Here is a 20052-nt window from a genome sequence, read left to right as displayed (position 1 = left end):
TTTTCTCATGTTTCCTTGGCTCAATCTACAGAACGCACCCCACCGCACACATCCAGTGCCCCCCCACCAGCCACAGAGATGCTAGGCTTGTGCGTGTCACACCCCATGGAGGGGGGAGGGAAACCCCCACTGAGCGAGTGTGGGAGGAGGCAGAGGGCCTGTTGGAGAAGGAAATGTCAAAGGTTTCTGAGGTAGATAGAGATATCACTTCACAGGCTCAATCCCTGCAGAAAAGATAAGTACATTCATCTGTAAAAAAATAAAGATGAGGTAGGACATAAGCAATGTTGTACTTTTCTTGTTGTCTTTCAAACAAAAGCAAAAAAAAAAAAAAATTTTTTTTTCCCTGAGACAGTTTCTTCTTTGAAATTCAAAAGTGGGGGAAAGAGACAGAGAGGACAGATGGATACGCGCACCCCAAACACGGAAGCCCAGGAAACGTGATTAGAAGACGAGGATTCGATTGTTGCCGAAGTCCACCACGACGATCATCCCGTCCGGCGTGACTGCTATGCCGGAGGGCCGGTCCATCTGCCCGAAGCCACTGCCCTGGGCGCCGAACTTGCACAGGAAGCTGCCGTTGGGCTCGAACATCTGCACCCGGTGGTTCCTGGAGTCGGCCACGATGATGCGCCCCTCCTGGTCCACAGCCACGCCCTGCGGCCGCAGGAACTGCCCGTTGCCCGTGCCCTCGGAGCCCAGGAAGCGGGCCGACTGGCAGTCCGGGTGGATGACCAGGAGCCGGTGGTTGTTGAAGTCGGTGACCACCAAGTGGCCCTCGTGGTTGAAAGCCACACCCCGCGGGGAGTCAAAGTGTTTCCAGAGAGCCCCCTCGAAGCCGTACTTATTCAGGAAGACCCCGTCAGGCCCGAACAGCTGGACGCGGTGGTTCCGCGTGTCTGAGACCAAGATCTTGCCCTCGGAATTCACCGCCACGTCCCAGGGGTAGTTGAACTGCCCGTTCTTGGTGCCCTTCTCCCCGAACTTGAGGAGGAACTGGCCCTCGAAGGTGAAGACCTGGATGCGATGATTGTCCTTGTCGGCCACCACGATCCTGCGGGCGGCATCGCACGCCACCCCAGCAGGCCGGTCAAACTGCCCCGGCCGGGAGCCCAGGGTGCCGAACTTGTGGTGGAAGGTGCCGCACGGCTTGAACACCTGGATGCGGTTGTTGCTGCGGTCAGCCACCACGATGTAGCCCTCCTTGTCCACGCTCACGCCCCACGGGCGGCAGAGCTTGCCGTCGCTGTCGCCCTCGCTGCCGAAGCTCAGGCCGGGCAGCCCAATGCCCACGTAGCTGCGGCCAGACTTGACCAGCACCTTGAAGGGGCTGTTCTCGATGTGCTGGTTGCAGAGGGTGACGGACACCAGGTGCTCCCCCTCCAGCTGCGGCCGGTAGCTCACCACGTACGTCCCGTTCTGCTGGTCGCTCACCTCCGCGCCAAACAGGCTGCCGTCGGGGCCCAGGACCACGGCCGACATGAGGTCACCGCCCGACAGCCGTGGCTCCCCGTCGTGGTCGAAGCCGGTGACGGTGAAGGAGGCCACCTTTCCCTGCAGGGCCCGCTGGAGGCCGTCGCCCGTGGCCTTGGTGAGTGGCGCGAAGGCCCCACTGCTGACGAAGCCAAAGGACTTGATGGCGAGATACAGGGCCTGGTCGGGGGGTGTGAACATGACCCGGTCGTCCTCCTGGGGCTGCAGGAGGCTGCGCACGGCCTTGAGCTCCTGTGCCTGGGCCAGCATGCGGTCCCGGGCCAGCAGGATGTCCAGCGCCCGGCCCTCCTCCAGGACCTGCTGGACGGCGCTGATGGTGCTCTCCAGCTTGTTCAGGTTCTGCCGCAGCTTCTCCACCTGCAGGTACAGTGACTTGGCCTTCACCTGGCGGATCTTCTCTACCTGGAGGGAAAGGTGAGAGCCAGAGAGAGGACACGGAGGCTTAGAAGACAGACAGAAAGCAATTCATCGGCTGACACACTCAGACACCAAGGGAAGCCTCAGACTGTGGGGCTGCAGAAATGACTGGTATCCACGCCCCCAGCATAGCAAAATGCAGACAGAGGAAGGCGGGGGAACTTTCCCTGGTCACAGGCGATGACTACAGAGACCTGATGGCTAAACGCAGTGACTAATCCTGGACTGAGGAAATGCTGCTCTGAGGAGGGAGTGGGCCTTCACTGGTGGTCAAGTGGTTACGACTCTGCGCCCCCTGGTCAGGGAACTAAGATCCCACATGCCTGGTGGTGTGGCTGAAAAACACCAGCAACAAAAACCTACTACTGCTGAAATGTGACTGCGGACTAGACTCAAGATTTGAAACTAGTGTCATATCAAGACTCAACTTCCTGGTTTTGATTAAGAGGATGTCCTTGCTCAGAGGAAGCGAACATTTAGTCTGTGAAGGTGCCGAGTTGCCAACATTCCAACTTACTCTCAAACTGCAGGCATGTGCACGCAGCTCATGCACACGCGTGTGCACGCACACACACACGCACACGCGTGCGCACACACACGCATGCACACACACGCACACACTCACTGATGAAAACAGAACAAGATGTAAATCACAGGTGAATCGGGATCAAGCATACATGGCGTTCTTTTATTATCCCCGCAACTTTTCTCTAAGCTAGAAATTAGGGACTTCCCTCTGGTGGCCAGTGGCTAAGACTCCATGCTCCCAATGCAGAAGGCCCAGGTTCAATTCCTAGTCAGGGAACTGGATTACACATGCTGTACCCAAGAGTTCACATGCCACAGCTCAAGATCTCATGTGCTCTAACGAAGACCAGTGCAGCCGAATAAACAAAATATTTTTTAAAAAATGTCAAGTGAGAGTTGCTCAGTCGTGTCTGACTCGTTGCGACCCTGTGGACTATACAGTCCAGGGAATTCTCCAGGCCAGAATACTGGAGTGGGCAGCCTTTCCCTTCTCCAGGGGATCTTCCCAACCCAGGGATCGAAGCCAGGTCTCCCGCACCGCAGGCAGACTCTTTACCAACCGAGCTATCAGGGAAGCCTTTAAAAAATTAAAAAATTAAAAGTTAACAACAGCCATGTGACAGAAGTAGACGTTTCCTGAGCACCTCTGCTGCACCAGGTGCTAGAGATACATGTGGCCAACAGAAAACACGCGCCTCACCCCACTGAGCTTGTAATCTGAAAAGACAGATACTAAGCAAGCAATGAAAGACAGAAAGACTAACTCAGACAGTGCTAGGGGTTAGAGGGTACACACAGTGTGATGGAGACTCACGAGGAAGGTCTGACTTAGTCTCCTGAAGGTTATTTCTCTCTCTTCCTCAATATACACACACACACAATCACCAGGAGAACACTTGTGTGTGGAGGCAGTATAAGGAAGGATTTGGTGAGCATCTAATTCCAGAGTACAAACTAATCCCCCCTCTGTTCCCCATCTTCACTGTTTTCTCTGTTCACAGGTTTTAGAGATTTTCAACAGGGAGCCTAAGAGGCCCCACACCCCAGATCTGGAGACACGACCTTTGTTGGCAACTGCTGGCCTGGATTACCTCCAAAGGGGCCTCTAACCCTAAAATGCTGTAGTATGTAAAAACATGGCTTCTGTCCTGTTTCTGAGGGTCCCAAACCACACTATTAGGGAACATGGGATTTTTGTTTGACTACTGAAGCAGCCATTTCTCCATTCTTTTGCATGAAATAACTTGAGATTCCTCTAAGTGTTTTGCTCCGTGAAGAGAACAAACCAGGCACCCGGCTAGTCTGCATTGTTCTGCAGAGAAGACCGTGACTTCTGAGTGCCTAACTGATCTGAAAGCCACAGAGGGTCTATTTTAGAATAAGGGTTCACTGGAAGAAGGGCTGGATTTAATCCGACTTCCCCTTGCGGGGTGGATAACATGATTCTGAACCCAATTCCTGCACATTCATCTGTCCACTCTGGAAGGATGTGCCTGCAGAGAAGCCCAAAGGTGCGGACCAAAGAGAAACCACATCCTCTGTTGTCACTCTGGACCATATCTCTGGGCCTCGGTTCTGATCCCTCAACTGTGTGGCTGTAAATGTGTAAGCCACAAGAAAGCAGGTGTATTCAGACACGTAAAACTGGGTCACCCAGCACTCAAGTATTTTCAATAACCAAGATGCACAATAAGAAAACGTTATACAAAGGTGCCCAGGCAGGAGGGAGCAGAAAACTTAGTGATTAGTGGAGAAGGCAGACCTCCCCAGGATCTGGGGCAAGGCACTCCAGCAGAGAGCAAAGATGAATAGGACGGCTGTGTGTCCAGAATGAGCAAGCTGATTTTGGGTCATCCAAGAGTGAGATTTTAGGCAAGTAAACAAGAAGCTGCTTACATGAAGAAGAGAGACTCTGCTTCCCAATCTGCTTCTCCTACGGTAAAGCGCGTGCTCTTGAGTGCTCCTGAAAGAGCACTGCCTGCGAGGGAGGAGGATGCGAGTTGGGCCCACCAGCGGGAGGGGAACTAAGGTGAGGTCTGCAGAAACCCCCGCACACAAAGGCCTTTTCATCCACAAATCCAGAAGAGCAAGTTTGTGGCAGAGTTCACCACAGAGCTCTCAGGTTGCAAGAAGGGGGCCCCTTTAGGTTATAATTACCATTCGTGGGTGGCACGGGACCGGCCGACTTGGGGGACATCAGAGTGTCTGAAAACTGTGGCAGGCCCACAGAGGTGCCCGAATAATCCGTGTGAATGAACTCTTGGACCGTTTCTACCCGAGGACTCTCCTGCCAAAAGGGAGCGGAGCCATATTCCTTGAGAGACCCAAGCAGGCAGAAAGCAGACAGGAAGGGGCAACGCAGAAGCCAAAGCAGCCTTCCAAAAGGCCGGCACGAGGAAACTGACGAGGATCATTTTCAGAAATCAAGATGCCGTCAGACTGCCCTAGTGCCCAGCGGACAGGCATCTGCCTGCCAGTGCAGGGGACACGGGTTCAATCCCTGATCCAGGATGATCTCACATGCCTTGGGGTAACTAAGCCCGTGCACCACCACTACTCAGCCCAGATCTAGAGCCCACGAGCTGCAACTACTGAATTCAGGCCGTGTGCCTAGAGACTGTGCTGCGTAACAAGAGAAATCCCCAAACTGCAGGGAAGAGTAGCGCCTACCCCCGCCACCCGCCTACAACTAGAGGAAGCCCCTGAGCAGCAACGAAGATCAAGTGCAACCAAGAACAAATAAATAATTTTAAAAAGAAAATCAAGATGCAATGAGCCCAACAAGCACCACACACCCAAGTACACAATTTACATAAGGTCTGTATAGTCTTTGCTAGCATCTTTCTTCAATTTTTTTTCTGGCCGTGCCAAATGACACGTGGGCTCTTAGTTCCCCAACCAGGAATGGAACCTGCGCCCCTTGCACCGGAAGCACAGTCTTGACCAGTGGGCCACAGGGAAGCCCCTGTGTAGTTGCCACTGTGTATTCTGAGACGGCGACTGATTCCAGCGGACCTGGCGTGAGGCACTGGCCCCTCTCAAGGCCCCTGCCCTTTTCTTCCTGGGTAAGGGTGGAAGATCTGACAAGAAAATGCTGCTGGGCACGTGGGCGGGACGAGTCACCTCTCCGGCTGATGTTATCTAAACAGCACACCAGCGGGCTCTGCGCTCCTTCCTGCTCCAACAGGAAGAAAGGGCACACGCGTTCACTGCCCCCACATGGAAAACTGGCTTTCCACCAGGCGTCAGGAAGTCCCGCCAGCCAGGGCACCAACACTAAGGATGCATCTTAGCAGCCTGCTTTCCTGATGGCAGCCTCCACTGTACTCTTTCTGCCTAGAATTTTCTGTTGTGTCTGCAATAGAAAACCCGAGCCTCCTGGGACTCCCCAGGTGGTGTAGGGGGCGCGGCTTCCATCCCTGGTTGGGGAATTAAGATCCCACATGCCAAAAAAAAAAAAAAGTGTCAAGAAAACCCAAGACTCCATCCAATCTCAGGGACCTGACTACTTCTGAAAGGAGTCTTTCTGCTCGGAGGGCACCAGCAATGTCTAGACACGCCTGCATCTTTCTGCGAGAAAGAAATGGCAACCCACTCCAGTGTTCTTGAGAGAACCCCAGGAGAGAACCCTTGGAGAATCCCAGGGACAGGGGGAGCCTGGTGGGCTGCCGTCTATGGGATCACACAGAGTCAGACAATGACTGAAGCGACTTAGCAGCAGAAGCAGCATCTTTCTGCAGACTATTTGAAAGGCAGAGCCAGGGTCCAGGGGATGATATCAGAACACTCACTGTCCTGCTGTGGCTCACAGAGGACATGCGGCCACCGAGCTGGCCCAGGGTGGGCTGGGGCACCCCCAGTTACCTTCCAGAGCAGCTCACACTCCCGCTCCTCCAGCGCCTTCTTGTGTCTTGCAGTCACAGCTTTGACCTCCGACTGTACCACCTTTGCCTTCATCTCCACTTGCTCTGCCACCGTCTGCGCCTGCTCGATGCTCAGCTGGAAAACCAAAAGCCATCTCAGAGCACGACAGAGACCTTCATTCCCCACAGGCAACACTTACAGCTGCTTCTCCTCAGCCCTGAAAAATGAATGCCGTGGTCCCCCACCCAGGCCTGCTGGGCCCCGTCCTTGGAAAGAGAGCAGGCGTTGGGAGAAAGAAGGGATTCTGTCTGATATGTAACTGAAGGAGCTGCTGGGCAAGGGCTGGGCTTCTTTGTATGAGAAATGGCACCTCCACAGTGAATGTCAGGATTGTTAAAGAGATAACTCCGACACAGTGAAACCACTATAGCTGGGTCACAGCCCAAAACCGGGAACTGAGGGTCAGATGTGAAATATACGACTCCAGGCACCCGAGTGACTTCCCACAGGCTTTCTGGCCCGGATCCCTATCTGGGGGAAACCCCGAAGGCCAAGCATATCCCTGGAGGGAGGCATGCCACAGGCTACAGCCGAGCTCAGAAGCAACGCCAAGTGCAAACTGGGAATGGTGTCGCACCCACCTGAGAAGCCACACCTGTGGCCAGACACAGCTCGCCAGAGCCCATCCCTGCCCCCACCACGCCCCTACCCTGTACCACCAGCCCCCCCAGTAAATCAGCCCGTTTAATCAGACGTAGTATTGCTCATAAAAAATTAATCCAGACAGAAGGCCTGGTGTTTTCATGAATATTACATGATGTGTCTTGAGAAGCCACAAGGATTTGAGATACTGAGGTATTAAATCAGGGATTCCAAACCGACTGCTGTGGCCCAGATCAGGAGGAACCCAGGGAGCCTAAGGGTCTGGATCCTGCCTGGGCTCAGCAATCAGCTGCAGGTGAGCCATCAACCATGTGCCTGGCACAGGAGGCTTTCTGGGACGTGGAACGCATCCACGGCTGGCGCCCGTCCTGGGTAAGCCAGGCTAGATGGCCGTCCTAGGGCTCAGAAACCCAGGTTCGTTCAGATGCCAACTCCACCTCCTACCAGTTTCTAAGGTCTCAGACGTGTTCCTGGCCTTCTCCAACTTTGGGGTGAACGTGAGAAAAATGCAGAACAATACATGGCAAGAGCTGGGTCCAGACCCTGGCCTGGAGTCAAATATGGCTATTATTAACAGAGCCTAGCTGATAAGCCCCGGCAACAGGGGCGCAACCATCCTCTCCCTTCACCCCAGTCAGCCACATCACACAGGCAGGTAAGCCTATTCGCAGCCCCTCCCTTGAGAAGTGATCCCACAAGTGACACTCAGCACATGCAACGTGGTGCGGTCACCACCACTATCTGGCTCCAGAACAACATCTTCACCCAAAAGGAAGCATCCAGGCCCCTGAAGCAGTGGTTTGCCACCTCCCCTCCCTCTCCCCCACGGCATCCAACACCTACTGTCTCTCTAGATCTATTTATTCTGGGTATTTCAGACAAATAGAATCAAACAATACATGACCAACCTTATTTTCAGGACCAGGCTCTCAGCTAATCAGTTGTGACAAGGGCTTCCCTGGTGGCTTAGCAGTACAGAATCTGCAGGGGGCGTGGGTTCAATCCCTGGGTCAAGAAGATCCCCGGAAGAAGGGGATGGAAACCTACTCTAGTATTCTTGCCAGGGAATTCCCTGGTGGAGTATAGTCCACGGGGTCGAAAAACAATCAGACAACAACTTAAGAAACTAAACAACAACAATCAGCTACAATTCATTCAGTCACTTATAATTGAGACCCCTAACTGACCACCCTTCACACTCAGTTGGAAGACACATTAATGGCATGGGAACCCCATGCAGCTGCCCCCAAACCAGACATAGCGGACATCCCCAGGAGGCCTAAGGACCCACTGAGTGGATCGGAGCTGGTACCTGGCTGATCTGGATGCCTCACAGGCTATCCATGGCCTGGGATGGCTTTCACCTCCAAAATCACCCCAAGATTCCAAACCTCAGCTCAGATGTCACTTCCTTCACTGAAATTGGAAGTAGAGAATACCAACCCATGACTGCAGTGGGTTAAACACCATCCTGCCAAAATTCAGATGTGCCTGAAACTGCAGGAAATGACTTAACTTGGAAATAAGGTCTTTGCAAATGTTACTATTTAAGATGAGGTCACAGTGGACTAGCCTGAGTTCTAAATCCAATGACTCTTAATACAGGGCTGGGGGAAAGTTAAAAGTCAAAGTCACTCAGTCACTCAGTTGTGCCCGACTCTTTGTAACCCCACAGACTGTAGCCCGCCAGGCTCCTGGAATTCTGCCCGCAATAATGGAGTGGGTTGCCATTGCCTTCTCCAGGGGATCTTTCCAACCCAGGGATCGAACTCGGGTTTCCACCTCTGTGGGCAGATTCTTTACCATCTGAGCCACCACGGAGGCTCAGAGGGCCATGGGTGGACAGAGGCAGAAACCGGAAGTGATACAGGTTCAAGTTAAGGCAGGAAGAAGCAAGACAATGCTCTTCCCTAAAGTCTTTACAAGGAGCACAGCCTTAGGGATACGTTGGTTTCTGACTTATATCGTCCAGAACTGTGAAAAAATAAACTGCTATCGCTGTAAGTCACCCGGTTTATAGCAGCCCAAGGAAACTAACACAGCAGCAGACAAGCTGAAATAGATGGATGTATCCAAAGTACCCCAAAGAGAGAAAGTTAAGACTGGTCAATCAAGTAAGTGTGTATAGGAGCAGAGATATAACAGAGTCACTAGCTTTCAAAACATCTCAGGTTTTCAGTAGGGACTGATTCAGAAAAAGAGAAACCTCACTAGACATTTAAACAGAGACGATTTAATGCAAGGAATTCGGTTGTACAGGAAGTGGAGACCTAGTAGGGCAAAGAGCACCCTGAGGATTCAGGTCAGCAGCTACCACTCCCTGGTGTCTGAGAACAAAGAAAAGTAGGGGTTACTGGGACCCAGAATTGTGGAGAGGGACACCCCATGGCCCAGCTCACTCTGGGAGTGGCAACAGCTGGGAACTGGAACCAACTTCTGCTACCAGGAGGGGAAAAGAGCTGCTGCTGAGAACAGGAAGTCAGAAGGAAGAAACAAGGTCCTTTCCCCCACTTCTAGATACGCTGTTTGAAACACTGCAGCCCCTGCCTCAGATGGCATGACCACGAAAGGGCGGGTTGGCACACCAATAATGGGTATGCCCTGTTTCCAGAGGTGCTGGGTATTAATCAGCACAGAGCTGATATCCTCGTCTATATCACTGAGCCAACCATGCCTATGTCTGTAACATTTTAAAATGCCTCCGCGATGGTAAGCAAAGGCATCAAGCTGCCTTAGGTTTATATTAATGTCATATTACTTACCAAACTGATTTCCCATTAAAATCAGAAGAAATGGAAATAACAGGTGCACATTCCTACAGGGCAAGAACTGGCCGGAGGGCAGTGACCACCATCCACCCCTTGCATGACAACATGGACAGTGAGGGTCTGGTCACCCCCCCACCTTACCCTGTCTCCTAGCCAGGCTGCTCTCAGCATCTCCTCCCCTTGGGTTTGGCCCTCCTACCCTAGGGTAAGAAGTATTTCTTCCATTTTCCGAACAGGTAAAATTGAAGTGAAGTGAAAGTTGCTCAGTAGTGTCTGACTCTTTGTGACCCCATGGACTATACAGTCCATGGGGTTCTCCAGGCCAGAATACTGGAGTGGGTAGCCTTTCCCTTCTCCAGGGGATCCTCCCGACCCAGGGACTGAACCCAGGTCTCCTGCACTGCAGGCGGATTCTTTACCAGCCGAGCCACCGGGGAAGCCCAAGACAGGTAGAAGAGGAGCCAAGCTCTGGTTGTAATCTGAGTCGTCCCCATTCCCAAAGTCATAAAAGCTCGGCATGAAGAGACCAAATGGATCTTTCTTCTCCAAATCCTACACCACTTTCAGGCAAGCACTGCACTCCAAGGTGTGCAGACCAGGATGTGCTTAACTAGTTCCCATTATCTACGCAGAGCGTATGAAGGACGCAAGAGGCAGGTGGGTTGGGGGAAATGGCAATGGGTGAAAGGGCTGGGGAAGCTTGGAAAACACACACTTGATAGTAAAAAAGAAGTGTGCACCATGGCGGATTCATGCTGACGTATGGCAAAATCCACCACAGTATTGTAAAGCAATCCTCCAACTAAAATAAATTAATTAATTTTTTTAAAAAAGAAAAAGAAGACGGACTTCCCTGGTGGTCCAACAGCTGGGACTTTGTGCTCCTGATGCAGGGGGCCTGGTTCGACCCCCGGTCAGGGAACTAGATTCCACATGCCAAAACCAAACATCCTGTGTGCCGCAACTAAGCCCCGGCACAACCCCAAATATTTTTAAAATAAATAAATAAGAAGGAAGGAAAGAAAAGGGGGGCGGGGGAGGGAGGAAAGAAGAAAGATCACCCAACAAGCATGGCACTTGAGAAAAAAACATCGTCTTCAAATGTTAACAGATTCAATCAAACACTTGAAGTTGAGGAGCTCAATCTGGGCAGGGAAGTCAGTGATGCCAGCTGACTGTTGAGTGGCGGCCACTTAGTACCGAGGAGAGTCTGAGGCCAATCTGGGTTTCACTGAGAAGATTGCCAAAAGCGATTAGTGATGTCTGCATGGAGAATGGTGGTGGCCTGATGACAGGTATTTAAAGTGGTCTGATAGTCAGAAGATAAGAGAGAAGCAAGTGTCACCAATAAAGGCCACCACAGCAGATATGAGAACTACTGCTGTATCTTTAGCACACTGAGTATCTTTCAAAGTATGATTCACCTTAACATTGTCAGCGGGCTTTTTTCCTTTCTTGGTTGTATACAAAATAAATGTGTACCTTACGATTAATGGCAACTTAAATGTGATGAAAAAGGAAGTAAAGAATCAAGGCTGTCTTATGTGGAAAGCAACTATATTCCTGATCCAAACTGTGGTTGGCCCCAGGGAAAACCTTTATGAAATTCTCACATTACATTTGTTGTTGTTGAGTTGCTAAGCTGTGTCTGACTTTGCCACCCCACAGACTGCAGCCTGCCAGACTTCCCTGTCCTTCACCATCCCCCAAAGTTTGCTCAAACCCATGTCCATCAAGTGGGTGAGGCCATCCAACCGTCTCAGCCTCTGCCATTCCCTTCTCTTCCTGCCCTCAATCTTTCCCAGCATGTTGTACTTTCATGAGTCAAGGGCCTTGGCTATCAGATAACCTGACTCGGCAGAAAGATTACTTCAGTATCACGTACAGAAATGTTGACAGTTGCGGAGAAACTTACTAAAATCCTAAACCATCCTTCTTCCCTGAGCATGATCAATTCTTTAGCATCTCCCTCCAAAAGTCTTATTTTAAAAAATAACTCACATCCTAAACAGTTTCCTATTCAATTTCTGCTTGAGGATTAGTAATGTTTGACTTTCAAGCTTATCCTGCCAGACAAGGAAAACCACCTGATTTTTTTGTTTTCCTAAAACCCTGTCAACCTGGATCAGGCAACACTATTATTATCTATGTAAGCGAACTTCCCTGTGTCCCAAAGTTACATGTATCCCTTCCTACATGACCTTATTTAGCTCCCGGGGAAGTTTGAGATTATGAACCTTATATAAAATTTCCCATGCTCACTTATTTCTCACCTGTAAACCAACCTGGGTAGCAAGATGAGGACAGTCTTCCTACAGTTCTGACTGAAGCAGGCTGATGTCCATTGGATTGGGGCGGGGGGTGGGGGAAAGGCAGGAGAGAGGAACTTGGATGGGAAGCTTGCCCCGAGCGGCTAGTAACTCAAGCCACATCACTGTCATCTTCATGAGACTGTGAGGTCTGCATGCCCTGCCCCTCCGCCCTCATGTGACTGCCGCTGCCTGTCACGTGGGCTCATCGGGGTCACTGTCCCATGGCACACCCAAACATCTGCACACATGTGAAAGGGGGGGTGGGGTGGGGAAGGTTTTCTGTGCCAGGAAGAACCAGGGAGACGGGTGAAGGGTAGGGAGGGACTGACCTGGATGGCCTGGCGGCCTTGCTGGGCGTCGGCCAGCAGCTGGATGGTGAGGGCCCGCGAGTCCTGCAGCGCCTCCTGGAGGTAGACGAAGCTGTGGCCACCGTGCCGGCCCACCGTGCACTCGCGGCAAATGGGCACGGAGCACGTGTCGCAGTACAGGTGCAGCACCTGGGGGCCAGAGAGACGCAGGCGTGAGCGGTGCGCGGGACGTTCTGAGCACAGACCCCCACGACAAACATGCACCCCCCACAGGAGGCGGGGGCGCCGCAGTCCACCCTGAGGTCAACCTGCTCCCCTCCGCCCCCGACACAGAGAAAAACCAACCACTTCCCCCGTTCTGCTCGCTTCATTCACAGCCATGCCTGAGCTGCCTGGAAGACCAAGCAACAAAATGATCCTCCGGCCATCAGACTTCCGAATCCTAATCTAACCAGAGGAAGTTCCAAGAGTATGTCTCTGTGGTCTCAGATGGGTGGCCGGAATGAACAAATACATGAAGTTTCTCTTGCCATTCCAGGGAATGGAACTGGGCTGGGAAGCCAGGCGGGGGGCCAGGATCAAACACCCACCCACTACAGCCCACTGCCACCTTCCCCATCGAGAAGCACTTAAGCAAGGTGAGGGCTTTCGTTTCTGGAACGAAGGCCAGAGGCTCATGGTAAAGCCAGCCAGCTTCTTATCTTTCTCTTTCCCGCCAAGCTGTTCCCAGGAGCTGACCCTGGGAGGCAGCCGGTGCTTGACAGAGCTGCTTTATGCCAAGCTCTGTGCTGCCCTGGGGCCCCCCCAGTGCTGGGAGGGGCAGAAGGCTTGGCACAGCCTCCACCTGCTGATAAACGCCCAACTCTCAACAGCAAAAGCTCCTTGGCACGGGGCCAGTCCCATCGCATCCCTCCCCAGAGCTGGCCCTCGGCACCACTGTCTGTAAATGTTTGCTGGCTTGCTTACAAGAGCAGGGCTTCAGTCTGCCTGTTACACCAGGGGGCGAGGGGAAGCCAGCCAACAGGCAGGGAAGCAGTTTGTGTGTTTGGTGGCAGGGGGTGCTTTCACATCTGCAGCACTCAGTGCCCAGGAGAAGAGGCCACACAGGTAGCAAGGGCTGCTCCCAACACACAGGGTTCTGGCTACCCCGTCCAGGGCACAAAGCACCTGCCAAGGCATCACCAAGGGGGTAAGACTCAGGACCGGGAGATTCTGGTAGCAGAGTATTGTGAGATGGAAGAAGAGATGGGGGTTGCCCTGAGATCCAGGAAGTTCCTATTACACTGCAAGGGCCCCGGTCAGCTCGCATTATTTACTGTGGGTGGAGCAAGTCCATTAGGAAATGATGCCCCCAAGCGGCTGTCAGGCAAACAGGCCTCCACTCAGAGGAGCACGTGACCCAGTAGAGATTATGGTGCTGCTTCCAAGAACGGGAAAAAGGAAAGACTAAGGATATCAAATTCCTGCTTGGAAGAAATCGCTGTGATCCGGCAAGTTTTCTAGACCCCCTTTCTCAGGCAGGAAATGTGATCGGGTTTGTAACTTGTTGAGGGTACTTCTCCAGAAGTCGAGTCCAGGAGGCATTTGCTTCCGTGAAGGCCAATTGCTTTTTGAAAAAGGCCTGCCATTTAGCGATGTAATCTTTCTCTATTTGATAAATTTAAAATTCTCAAGCCAGCCTGAGATCTAAACCAAAAAAAAACCCACTAAATAAATGTAGGGAAATTCCTGGATGCTGTGTTTTTACGAAGTTCTGCTAAGGCGTTTCTCTGGCCTGAACAACATCCCTCCCCTCTGCTCCTTCCATTTGTCACGGGAATAAAGGGATCACTCCTGCTAATGTGAAGTGTGAAAACCTCCCAGCAGAAGGCTCCCTCCTCTTACCAAACAGCTAAGCAATCTTCTCTTCACCTCTGCTCAGGATCCACCTATTTTGGGGGGCGGGGAGGGGGGAGAGGGATGGGGGGTACCGGCGGCGCACGTGGATGACTGGTGTCTCCCTGCTTTCTTAGATCTGTGGGCTCCTGCCAAGCGGGGAAGAACATTAGGCTGTCAGCCTGAGCCTGGCACTACCACCTGCCTGCCAGGATACCTGCTATCCAGTCACCTGTCTCGGCTTCAGTCCCTTGTATGGAGCGCGTGGTGTCTGACCAGGGACCTCAGAAAACCCCTTCCACTCCAGAACTCCCAGGAACCCTATATCTCTGGGCACTCGATGCCACAAACCAGAGAATTCTGGGCTGAGCCGGAAGCCAGCCTCCAGGTGCCAGCTGTTCAACTGCAAGGCATTAAGGTGATTTTTCTGGGCTTTTAAGTTTGCAAACTCTGGAGCATACATGCATGATACGGTTTGGGGAAAGAGATCCCACAAACGGTGGGTTTCAAAGGATCTTGCAGGGACTTCTCTGGTGGTCTCGTGGTTAAGACCTCCAAGCTTCAACTACAGTGGGCTTGAGTTCAATCCCTGGTTGGGGAACTAAGAGCCCACGTGCTACGAAGTGCAGCCAGAAATAAACAAACAAACAGGATCCTACGAGCAGCGAGGGGAGAAAAGAGATCCCAGGCAGAGAGCGGAGGCCCGCAGCACTTCGACAACGGGCAAATGGGGGTCCTGGGGCATGGCCCCACCTGACAGCGTTTCACATGGGTCAGCGTAGCTCTAACATACTCTGCTTTTTGAAGTGCCAGTGCTTTGCAGTTCCAGGCTAACTACCGGACACAGGGCCGCGGGTGACATGAACAGTGGGGAGGACTTCCCTGGTGGTCCACTGGCTAAGACTCCTGCTTCCAAAGCAGGGATGCAGGCTAGGGGTCGTGGGTTTGATACCTGGAGAGGGAACTAGGGTCCCATATGCTGTCTGGCATGGGGGGAAAAAAAATTTTTTTGAAAGGAAGGTAAAAGCAGAGCCCCAGCAAGGCTTTCATTCAACTGTTGATTTTTTAATTTATTAACTGAAAGGTAAACTGCTTTACAATATTGTGTTGGTTTCTTCCATACATCGACATGAGTCTACTGTAGATATGCATATGTCCCCTCCCTCTTGAACCTCCCTCCCACCCCCACCCCATCCCACTCCTCTAGGTTGTCACAGAGCCCCGGCCAACTATTGATTTTTTTTTCAAGAACACACTATCTAAAACCAAAAAACGCGATGATCACATACCGTAAACTTTCTATTAGGGTAAAACTTTGGAGGGACATCACTCCATTTAGAAGCTCCACACCTCACTCGCCTAACAGGTTCTAAGGTCAAAACCCAACAATTTTGGACCCTGTGAGACTCAGTGAGCAGGCAGGGTGCATGTGGGTGTGCATCGGTGCAACTCTCTCTGAACCAGCTTATTTAAGGTTATTTTGAAAGAATAAACTGGAGGGCTGTTCAGAGGGGCCACAGGCAGAAAGAAATGTGGCAGAGGCCATGAACTGTGGCTGGGGGGGAGGGAGGGAGCGGGCCTCTGGCGGCAGGAATTCCAGGGCCTGAGCTGCCCCTTCGGGGCTTCCCGGGCAGATGCTCGGACACGCCCCCTCCCCCCCACATGGCGACAATCTGGCTGCCCCAGCTGAATGGAGCAGGCCTGACCTCTGACCCTGCAAGTGACCACCCTCTTCCCTGCCCCCAGCTTCCAAAACGCCCCACCCACTGCCTTCCTCTCCCAAAATTTCTAAAATACCAGGCGGAGACAAAGACCTAGGAATGTGGGCCCAGCAGGAGAGGAAGGGGGGAGGTTAGAGAAAAAATAAATAAAAATACCAAGCAGGCAGGTTTACCGTAGGCAGGGCTTAAATTAAGTGCTCCGTTAATGAACAAGACGGCGTGCACACGGAATCTACTGTTTTATACAACGTGTGATCCAACAAGGAACACACACACACACACACTCTGTGGAACTTCAGGTTAAAACACAACTACCCACATCAATGAGAAGTATACATGGAAAGGATGAAGGGGGCCTCTCATTGTCCAGATGCCCCGACTGAAATAACAACAACTTATTTTTGGAGATTTTTTTGGCAGCCCTTAAAATGAACTGAGGACACGCGGCCTCCCACAAACTCAGGCGTAGACAGGAGGAGGTCTCCAGCCGCCCCTCCAGACACTGGGAGGCTACAGGGGGAGGCGGGCTGGTGACAACCAGAAGCCTTATCTGTTGGTGACACTCAGCAGCCTCTCCTATTAAAAAATGGTAAACCACGTTCAAGGAGTCAAGCCAAGCCACGAAACCAAGTGTCTTCAACAACACGGAAACCAAGCTTTCCGTGACTGGGGGAAAAACAGACGGGAAACCAGGGCTCTCAAATCCGCACAAGCTGTCCCGCATCCCAACCACGTGCGGCCAGCCGCAAAGCTGTGGCCTCAGGGAGCCTGGGAAGTGAAGAAAGGAATCTTGGACCCTCCTTCGGACATCACCACTGGCTCAGAGTCCAGCGGGGGACTAGCTACCTTCTTACTGGGGGAAAAAGAGTCGGCAACTTCTCAAAATTATGTGCATTTTTAATGCGAAAAATACAAACTGTTTAAAAAAAAATCTGTCCCAACAGCTCGGCTGTTTCTGCATTTTTATGTAACCATCCAAAAACCTGCTATATTCTAAGACACAAATAGGAGAGCATTACACCAGGCTTTTTCACTTAAGTGTATTAACCTGGAGGCTGTTCTGGGCCCAGCTGCCTATTTTACTGCTGTGTTGCGTTGTCTGTGGATATACCGCGACTTATTTAATTAGTACCTGCTGATAGGATTTTAATGCTGTTTCCTGATTTTGGAAAACTCGCAAGCAACGCTGCAGCGAATATCCCTTCGTATTGCTCTTTACAAAGCCCGGAAGTTTCTATTTGGTAATAGATTCAATTGCTACTTCGACATATCAGAAGGAAAAAAAAACCCTACTTGCAAGTGCGGACCCTACTCAAGGTCTTCTGGAGTTTAATAACTTGACGTCAGAGTCAGCCTCCACTCAGGTGAAGAACAAAGGCGGTACAAGTGTGTCCCCGAGACCAAACCTCTTATTTGCGAAACAGAGATACACACACAGAGAAGAGAACAAATGCATGGACCCTGAGAGCGGGCGGGGGTGGGATGAATCGGGACTGACATATATACACTATTGATACTGTGTATAAAATAGATAACTAACGAGAACCTATTATACTGGCACAGGCACGACGTTCTGAGGTGCCCTAAATGAGACGAAGTCCACAAAAAGGGGGATATATGCAAACACACAGCCGATCCACTTGGCTGTACAGCAGAAACAAACTGTAAAACAGGTGTACTCCAATGAAATTAAAACACACACACACACACACACACACACACACCAAACCTACACGGAAGGCCAGTGTGGGGATGGACACCAGTGAGCCGGACGACATGTGGCTGGGAGTACAGGTCCACTCTGCTTGGCTGAAGGGAGGCCCCAGAGGAGAAGCAAGAAAGCAGGGCTGGGGTTTTCAGTGGTTGCCAGATTTCCCAAGGGTGGAGGGGAGTGAGGCCACTTGGGATAACTCCAGAGGCGAGACAAAGGTGGAATAAAGAGGCGGGACTGCCAGAGCTGCCATCCAAACACCAGTGAAATGAACACAGGGAGTCCCCATACAAGCCCAGAATCCCATTCTGCAGTCCCCCCCAAATCCAACAGACTCTGAAACCAAAAGTTTCTATGTATGCTGTGTGGCAGCAAAAACTGAACTGGCGTGAAAACGATTTCTAATTTTTATCTATACCATTTAGGGTGGGTTTTCATATAGTTCACCAAAGAACTGCTAATATTCATTATTTTGTGGTGCTGTTTCACAGTATAAACTTTCCAAAATCAGAAACGTTGAACTTCAAGGCACATCTAATCCCAAGAGAGAGGAGAATACCACCAGCTCTAACAACCCGATTTTGGGGGGTGGGGGTGGGGGTGTGTGCTGCACCACTTGCAGGATCTTAGTTCCCCAACCAGGAACTGAACTCGGGCCCTAGCAGTGACGGCACAGAGTCCTGACCACTGGACCACCAGGGAACTCCCAGCTCGGCCAGCTTTATACCCAACGTGGTTGCTGGTGCCAAGGGAATGCATAGTTCAATGATCACAGAACATCCCGTGTGGCTTGTTTGAGCTTTCTGTGCCACTTCAAAAGTCCCATCAAAATCCCTTTCCTATTTTTTTTAGAACAAAAGAAAATTTTCACACTCCCAATGACCATTGGCTGCCCTCTTCCTTCCTAACACCACCCAACCACCAGCAAGACCCAGCTCCCCACCCACAAGGCTTCTTCCAAGTTTCTCTTGCTCCTCTTCACCTGCTCTCCTGCTTGTGGGATCAGGGCCCAACACCCCAGAGTCAGGCACATCGGATCTCCACTTTATATCCCTGCATTTACATTTTATACTTTATACTTCCTATCTCAGGGTTCAACCCCAGGAAGAACCCTCCCTGGACACACAGCTTCTACTATCAACACACACAAAAGCAGAACCATGGCTTTTTCATGAAAAGCCACTGGTAACTAGAGAGGTAAGTTCTATTTCTGCAGCTGAATGGCTGGGTTTGGCTGAGCTTACCTGCGGATTGCTAAAAGGAGAAAGAACTCAATTTGGGGCTCATAGAACTGTCAAAATTATTTTAAGAATGAAAATGAGTTCATCCTGGAAGGAGATCACTTTTCCTCTAGCACTGAGGCCCCCAGAAAACAAGGTCACTCTAGGCGGTAAAGCACGCAACACCTCCACCCAGAGTCACAAGGAGCCTTACAAACATTCTCTATCACAGGCCCCTCCCAAAACTAAGGTTCCAATGGCAAATCTGACTCCTAGAGGCGGCAAGAAAGACGTATAACCCACGTGTGTGTTTTTCTAGGATCCTGATGATACTTGGGAGACTGCAGCTAGGTGGTGAGGGCAGGAGAAAACCCCCAAGAGAGCTCTAAGGGCAGAGCTCAAGATGCCTAGAAAGAAAGGGAAAAAAGCAGGCAGAAGACAGAAATTCCCACATGGAGCTACAGCCAGAATTTCTCAGCGCTTTTGTGAAGTCCAAAAAGAAACATGAAATTTGGGACCTCCCTGGTGGTCCAGTGGCTAAGACTCCACACTTCCAGTACAGCGGACCTGGGTTCGATCCCTAGTCAGGGAACTAGATCCCATATGGTGCAGTCAAATAAATAGATTAAAAAAGAAAGAAACATGAAATTTATAAATGTATAATCAGGATGTCACAGAATACTCAGTGCGGGACAATACATAAGGGAACTCCAGAGATGAACCCTGACTCTGCTGTCTGTTCACTTGTGATACCCAGGAGTACCCAACCCTCCCTAGGCCTGCCCAGCTGTACTCAGGCCCTGCCCCCGTAGGGGGCGTCACTGGGCGCCTCCTTGGGGGCCTGCAGCCATCCTAATTCCTCAGATGATGCTGATAAACAAGTTATCCACCCAAACCCTGTCTACCTCTCGGGGTGCCCAACCTGCAACAGCTCCTTTGCTCCTGGTCAGCTTCCCAAAGCAACCAGCCTGAGGCACCTTCATGGGCAGCCACGCCCGCCAAGGCCAGCAGCGTTGACTGCCCACAGTTCTGCGGTCTCCCTCACTCCTGGAAGAATCCAACAGTGGCCTGTGGTCAAGGAGCATGTGACACTCCTGTGCCGGGGGCTTCTTCCAAGAGACCCAACTTGCAGGACATCGAGTGGCACTCTCGAACATGCCAGCACTGTGTG

The 20052-nt window shown here is 51.6% G+C and overlaps 1 protein-coding gene across 1 annotated transcript; it reads right to left on the bottom strand.

The window, feature by feature from the left end:
• Positions 1-283: 283 nt before the first annotated feature.
• On the bottom strand, positions 284-17728 carry TRIM71 (tripartite motif containing 71). Its single transcript, XM_069562183.1, has 4 exons — positions 17684-17728; positions 12376-12543; positions 6304-6438; positions 284-1896 (listed from the first exon to the last, which is right to left on the bottom strand). Exons 1-4 carry the CDS (start codon positions 17726-17728, stop codon positions 445-447), a joined length of 1800 nt encoding a protein of 599 aa, XP_069418284.1. The 3' UTR covers positions 284-444.
• Positions 17729-20052: the final 2324 nt, after the last annotated feature.

Source organism: Ovis canadensis, chromosome 19 (assembly GCF_042477335.2).
Source record: "Ovis canadensis isolate MfBH-ARS-UI-01 breed Bighorn chromosome 19, ARS-UI_OviCan_v2, whole genome shotgun sequence".
In the NCBI taxonomy this organism is placed as follows: Eukaryota; Metazoa; Chordata; class Mammalia; order Artiodactyla; family Bovidae; genus Ovis; species Ovis canadensis.
This window is presented reverse-complemented; position numbering and strand designations above follow the sequence as displayed.

Bases quoted from the DNA above. Each gene is read 5' to 3' on its own strand.
- TRIM71 (XM_069562183.1), bottom strand. From the start codon at position 17,728: ATGTCGTCCGGCTCACTGGTGTCCATCCCCACACTGGCCTTCCGT. The intron at 12,544-17,683 runs GTAGGTTTGGTG...TCTGGCCCCCAG, and splicing joins TCCCCACACTGGCCTTCCGT to GTGCTGCACCTGTACTGCGA. The intron at 1,897-6,303 runs GTAACTGGGGGT...CTTTCCCTCCAG, and splicing joins AGTGTGAGCTGCTCTGGAAG to GTAGAGAAGATCCGCCAGGT.